The sequence below is a fragment of the Brassica napus genome, chromosome C1 (genome assembly GCF_020379485.1).
Source record: "Brassica napus cultivar Da-Ae chromosome C1, Da-Ae, whole genome shotgun sequence".
Classification (NCBI taxonomy): domain Eukaryota; kingdom Viridiplantae; phylum Streptophyta; class Magnoliopsida; order Brassicales; family Brassicaceae; genus Brassica; species Brassica napus.
In genome coordinates, this window is record NC_063444.1 from 15,293,376 (window position 1) to 15,300,027 (window position 6,652).

At 40.4% G+C, this 6,652-nt stretch overlaps 1 protein-coding gene across 1 annotated transcript; it reads left to right on the top strand.

Moving 5' to 3' along the window:
• Window positions 1-1,098: 1,098 nt before the first annotated feature.
• Window positions 1,099-3,934, top strand: LOC106376087 (indole-3-acetic acid-amido synthetase GH3.5). Its single transcript, XM_013816133.3, has 3 exons — window positions 1,099-1,506; window positions 1,832-2,760; window positions 3,113-3,934. Exons 1-3 carry the CDS (start codon window positions 1,181-1,183, stop codon window positions 3,694-3,696), a joined length of 1,839 nt encoding a protein of 612 aa, XP_013671587.1. The 5' UTR covers window positions 1,099-1,180; the 3' UTR covers window positions 3,697-3,934.
• Window positions 3,935-6,652: the final 2,718 nt, after the last annotated feature.

Below are 6,652 nucleotides of genomic sequence, written 5' to 3' on the forward strand. Positions count from 1 at the left end.
TTAAAACAATTATGTTAAATAAGTGTGATAGATCGAAGATTAACTTACCTTTTCATCGAGGAAAAGAATCGTGATTCCCACAAACTCCCTGTCTTTCTTGAAGTTCAGGGAATCCCAGAAGCGGAGGAAGCCAGAGGCTATGCTCTGACTACTAAGACCAAGACGGAGAGACTCGAAGGTTGAGTGGCGGACGTTGGGACGCCGGTTTGACGAACTGGAGAGGCAGAGAGAAACATTTTCTAGAAGATGGTTAAAGCTAAGAGGAATCAATGAGTTTTGTGGAGATGCAGATTGAGTTCATCGAAGATGAGAATTATATATATATGGTTTATAGATGAGCTACAAATCAGGAACATTTATGATCAAGCGATTTAAGATGGGGATATGAAGAGTTCACCGGTGAAAAAATAGATTACGAACATACACACGGCGCAACTCTGTAACTCAGATTTGTTTGAGACAATGATGAAAAGAACTCATATTAAACTACAACAGTTTACAATATAGGAAAACCATAATTGTTGCAAACTTAAGCTTTTTTCATATAACGTGATGAATCCCATTTAAAAATGAAACCCATAACACACTTGTAGCCTGTAGGTCCGACCCTCAGAGGAAGCCGAAGAAGCAAGGGCTTCCGACCTTCATAAATATATATTAGGTTCGACCATCAATGTACAAAGGTATCAGTTAGCTTAGTGGTATAAATGTTGGTGTTTATATTTCAATAATCTGGGTTCGAGCCATGGACTTGACATTTTTTTACACGTTTTAAAAATGGGGCCCACAAAACAATGACGTGGCGCGCTGAACGAGCAAAAACTGATCTATTATAATATAGATTTATATAGTGATAGATGTCCTTTATTCATCCAGTACGGGTTACGGAAAAAAAAAAGAGTAAGCGTTATAGTCCCCTTTATGTTTGCATAAAAGAATTTGATTTAATTAGTGCAATTAAAAGCAAGATTAGTAAGCGTTCACTTAATTGCCTGATTAACTAATTAATAAATGACCATTATACCCCTCACCGTTCTCCACGTACATGCCGGGTTTCACCTTCCTCTCATTCCCCTCTATATATATGGGCTCTTCTCTTTCCTTCTTCCTCACACACTAAAAGCTCCTAAAAACCAATACAATTCTCAAATCCTTTTCAACTTTTCTCTGAAACCAAACCATGCCTGAAGCACCGAAAAATGAATCTTTAGAGGTTTTCGACCTGACGCTCGACGAGAAGAACAAGAGGAGGCTTCAGTTAATCGAAGAGCTGACCTCCAACGCCGACCAAGTCCAGAGAAGGGTCTTGGAGGAGATCTTGACCCGCAATGCTGACGTGGAGTATCTCAAGCGACATGACCTCGATGGTCGCACAGACCGAGACACCTTCAAAAACGTGATGCCGGTTATAACCTATGAGGATATCCAGCCTGAGATCAACAGGATCGCTAATGGTGATAAATCTCCTATCCTCTCCTCAAAGCCCATCTCTGAGTTCCTCACCAGGTTCGTCTCTAACATTCTCTATTCTTCTTCCTGATGCTCTGTTTTTTTGCTTGTGTTTCGGGTCGATGCTCTGTTTTAGCTTGTGCTTGCTCTGTTTTTGCTTGTGTTTTTTGGTCAATGCTCTGTTTTTGTTGTATTTTTGGTCGATGCTCTGTTTTTGTCTCTTTTTCATGTTTATTTTGAGTAAGATTGAAAGATTCATAAGTTGTTTTCCGGTGATGGGTTGTTTAATAAACCCAAAAGATCGATACTTTAACATCTTTTTCATGAATTTTTCTCAACAATCAATAAGTCTAACAAGTCTTTTTAATATGTTCTTTAACAGCTCTGGGACATCTGGTGGAGAGAGGAAGCTAATGCCAACGATCGAAGAGGAACTAGACAGAAGATCATTTCTCTACAGCTTCTTGATGCCCGTGATGAGCCAGTTTGTTCCTGGTCTTGACAAAGGCAAAGGAATGTATTTCTTGTTCATCAAGTCTGAGTCCAAGACACCAGGAGGCCTCCCTGCTCGTCCTGTCTTAACCAGTTACTACAAATCTTCCCATTTCAAAGAAAGACCTTTTGACCCTTACACCAACTACACAAGCCCCAACGAGACCATCCTTTGCTCTGACTCTTACCAAAGCATGTACTCTCAGATGCTGTGTGGCTTATGCCAACACCATGAGGTTCTCCGAGTAGGCGCTGTCTTCGCCTCTGGTTTCATCAGAGCTATCAAGTTTCTTGAGAAGCATTGGACCGAGCTGGTCCGTGACATCAGAACCGGTACTCTAAGTTCCTCAATAACCGATCCTTCGGTGCGTGAAGCCGTCGCCAAGATCCTTAAACCGAGCCCCAAACTCGCAGAGTTCGTGGAGTCAGAGTGCAAAAAGAAATCTTGGCAAGGGATCATCACTAGGCTATGGCCTAACACAAAGTATGTGGATGTGATTGTGACCGGGACAATGTCTCAGTACATTCCAACTTTGGATTACTACAGCAATGGCTTGCCTCTTGTCTGCACAATGTACGCTTCTTCCGAGTGTTACTTTGGTGTGAATTTGAGGCCACTCTGCAAACCTAGCGAGGTCTCTTACACGCTCATACCAACCATGGCTTATTTCGAGTTTTTGCCTGTTCATAGAAACACAGGTGTTACTAACTCCATCAATCTACCTAAGGCACTCACTGAAAAAGAGCAACAAGAGCTTGTTGATCTAGTTGATGTTAAGCTTGGCCAAGAGTACGAGCTTGTTGTCACAACTTATGCCGGTAAGAAAATCTTCTATTAATTTACAAAAACAATTCTTTAAATAGCATTAAATTATTATTTTGTTTAAATTGACACACAAAGGGAAAAGTCACTAAAATAGTATTACTTAAAAGTTAAAAAAAAAACATGTTAGTTCGATTTTAGTGAGTATAGTTTAGGGTTTAATATTTATGTGGTAAGATTGGGTTTAAAGTTTAGAATATAGAATAATAAAGTGGTATTTTTTTTTTTGATAAAAATTAAAAAAAGATATTTAAGAAATTTACCCTTAATTTATAGTAAAAAGATTAAAAAAATTAATGGTTTAATTAAGTCTAATGCTTGTCTGCTTTTTTTTATTTTTTGTTGCAGGACTTTGTAGATACAGAGTTGGTGATTTGTTGAAAGTGACTGGCTTCAAGAACAAGGCACCTCAATTCAGTTTCATATGCCGCAAGAATGTGGTGTTGAGTATAGATTCCGACAAGACCGACGAGGTTGAGCTTCAAAACGCAGTCAAGAACGCAGTGACACACCTCGTCCCATTCGATGCATCTGTCTCTGAGTACACGAGCTATGCGGATACAAGTTCTATCCCTGGCCATTATGTCCTTTTCTGGGAGTTATGTTTGGATGGAAACACACCGATCCCTCCTTCAGTCTTTGAGGATTGCTGCTTAGCCCTAGAAGAGTCTCTCAACACTGTTTATAGACAAGGAAGGGTTAGTGACAAGTCCATAGGCCCGCTTGAGATCAAGATTGTTGAGGCAGGGACATTCGATAAGCTCATGGATTATGCGATCTGCTTGGGAGCATCGATTAATCAGTATAAGACGCCGAGATGCGTGAAGTTTGCTCCAATAATTGAGCTATTGAATTCAAGAGTTGTTGATAGTTACTTCAGCCCCAAGTGTCCTAAATGGGTACCTGGTCACAAGCAGTGGGGAAGTAACTAGGATGGAACCATGAACTGTGAAGACTCTCTTTGAAGTAGAAGTTTGGGACGTGCAACTGATAGCTTCTGTCTCTAATTTTTAGTTCGTTTTGTTTTGTATCCTTCTAATTAATATGCATAGTCCCTCTGGATTTGAAAACCAGTTGTACAAAGGCAATTCATGTGTTCTCCAAGCAACTCTCTGTTTCACTTTCTCGAGCCTCTAAACTTTCTATTATTAATGCCTAATTGTTTGGACCTTTAACCTTGCGTACTAAGCAACGTTAAACAGCAATTTCCTAAGCTGATTTTGTTAAAAGGAGAAAACCAATTTCTTAAAAACAACATCGTGGTCACTAAAATCATGGATGTGTAGAAATAAAATAAAGATAGTGGACAATGAAGTCTTCTAACTTAACTGGAAATTAACTGATTGCTATTGTTTATCAGATGGTAGTTTAACATTTTGTTGTCACTAACCTAATGATACTACCTTTTTTTTCCTTTTTTTTCTGTGACACTTTGTGACACTTTTTTGTGACACCTAATGATACTGCTTAAAATAATAAAATATGTCACAACTGATAGTGTGGGGGAATTCGTTTTTAACTCAACCATCTAGTTTATATATAGACGACACAAATGATCTTGTATGGGGAGAACAAAACTTATTAGTAGAGGGGACGTACACATATTAACAAACATTTATGCCATACTAGTGAAGAAGATAAGACGATATGTTCTGAGATAGTGTGACTCTTCTAACATTTAAAACCTTTACAAGAAAAGAAAAAGAAAGGAAAACGTCTGACTTTTTATTGATGGAGACCCAAAACCGAATAATTATTGAACTTCTACTACAAGTGCAGTGTCTTGTCTAGATATTTAATACACTATCTTTTTTTTTTTCCCTCAAATTGAAATTATATTGATCAAATGGGCCTAGCCCACGGCCGAAGCCCAAATTCACCGGTTTACAACCCACAAAACCCAAATATGAGATGGGCAACAAAAAAGAACGGCCGAAGCCCAAATAAGAAACATGGCCTAAGGCCCACAAACGCTACGCCGGGCTTGCTCTGGACGCGCGGAGAGGAGGCAGAGCAGAATACGTGTAAGAATCTGGTTCATCCGCCCGCCACGTGTCGCCCGCCTCAACTTAGTCGCCCCATCCTCGCACAGCCGACCGACGCTTTCCACCGTCACAACTTTTCGCCGGAACTCCGAGCCTACAGAGCCTCCGCGCCATCGGACTTCTGCGACGCCTTGTCTTCCCGTCGGAGAGTTCAATCGTTGAACGAGATCTCTTCCGCCTATGAACCACCGGGAACCCTAGACAAGCACGACGAGAACCACCGCTAACCTCCTCTTCAAACAAACGTAACCGTCGCCGGAGATCTTCTTCTTCTTGAGATCTCAACCGCTGCGACCCACGGGTCCAAATCTGACCCACGACCCACCTCAACCTTCAAAAACTCGAAACCGTCACCTCAACCCAAAAGACCTGGGATTCCACAACGGCAGCGCGGAGCTTTGTTAGCCTCCACCCTCCTTGACCAAAAGCCGGCGAAGAAGGAGCTGATTGAGCCTCCTCTTCCCGGAAGCTAGAACGGCGTCGGTAGAACTGAGAAAGCCTCCACCTTACCACGCGACAAGACCGGCGATGATGGATCTAGGTTAGCCTCCATCTCCCGGGTAAAACGACTACAACATGCAAGCCGCTCCATCTCCACCGCAAGCCTTCAAAACGGCCGCGCCGTTACTCCAAAGCCGACTCTCCTCTGATGGAAAACCTCGGCGTCAGAGCTCCGACAAGGCAACCGTTGACGGATCTGTGAAGAGGAAGCGGTAAAGACCAAAAATCAAGAAGGAAAACAAAGCTCCGGCGATGGCACGGACGCTCACGCGCTGGCCGAACGCCGGAGTAGATCTCCCTTCTTTCTCTTCTCTCTCTTCGCTTTGCTCTCTCCTTTAGTAAAAAATAAATTTAATACTAGAGTATTTTTGATTTAATACACTTATCTATATAGACAATATTTACCGTTAAATGTTTGCAATAATGAAAAAACTGTACTTGAGTAATACTTCTTAGCCACTGACTTTAAAGATAAGGTTGTCTTGTCTCATGTCACAACCCATTCTTCAGTGTGATTGATAATTAGTTTCACTAGTTTGAAAGATTCTGAATTTTACATGTGCTCCTCATAGAATTTTTAAGTTATAAACATGAGAGCTAAATAATTTGTTAAATAGCTTTGAATAACATCAGATTATAAGTTTTTATCAGGATCCAGTCCATCCAGATTTATATAACAAACTATAAAAAAGTGTTAATGTTTCAAAAAATAACCAAACTTGTTAACCCTTGATCCTTATGAAATTTTATACGTTTTGAACCCGGCATAAGAAAATGTATAGTATTTTTTTTGGGAGGACAGGGCAAAAACAACAACTGACTCGAGGATAACAAAACTGTAAATAAGTTTAGGGGCGGGAACCTAAACCCAACAAACCCGCGCAGAACCGACCAGTTCACTGCTACTGTCTGTGGGGACTCAAATACAGAATCATCAGGTGTACCGTTTTCTCCATAAGCTTACGTTGACTAGAACCCACCGACCGGAGCCGATAAACAGTTGAACACACGGCTATTCACGTGATACTGTCTTTTTTGTTCTTATCGTCTTAAATTTTCAAGAGAGTATTGGATCTTAAGGACGTCGATTAGTTACTGGGGGATATATATAACATACACATTTTATTTTATAAAGCAAAACTTATCCTATATTTGTGCATGTATGATGTTCCATTTGTATGCAGCATGTCCATACCCAGTGAGGTGGATCGGAGACAATGAACCTAAGAAACACACTTTTTTAGCAAAAAAAAGAAACACACTTCCGTAATTCTTATATTTACAACTAATTAACAAACATAACTAGTAATGCTAATAGTAATAATTTATTATCGAATTAAAG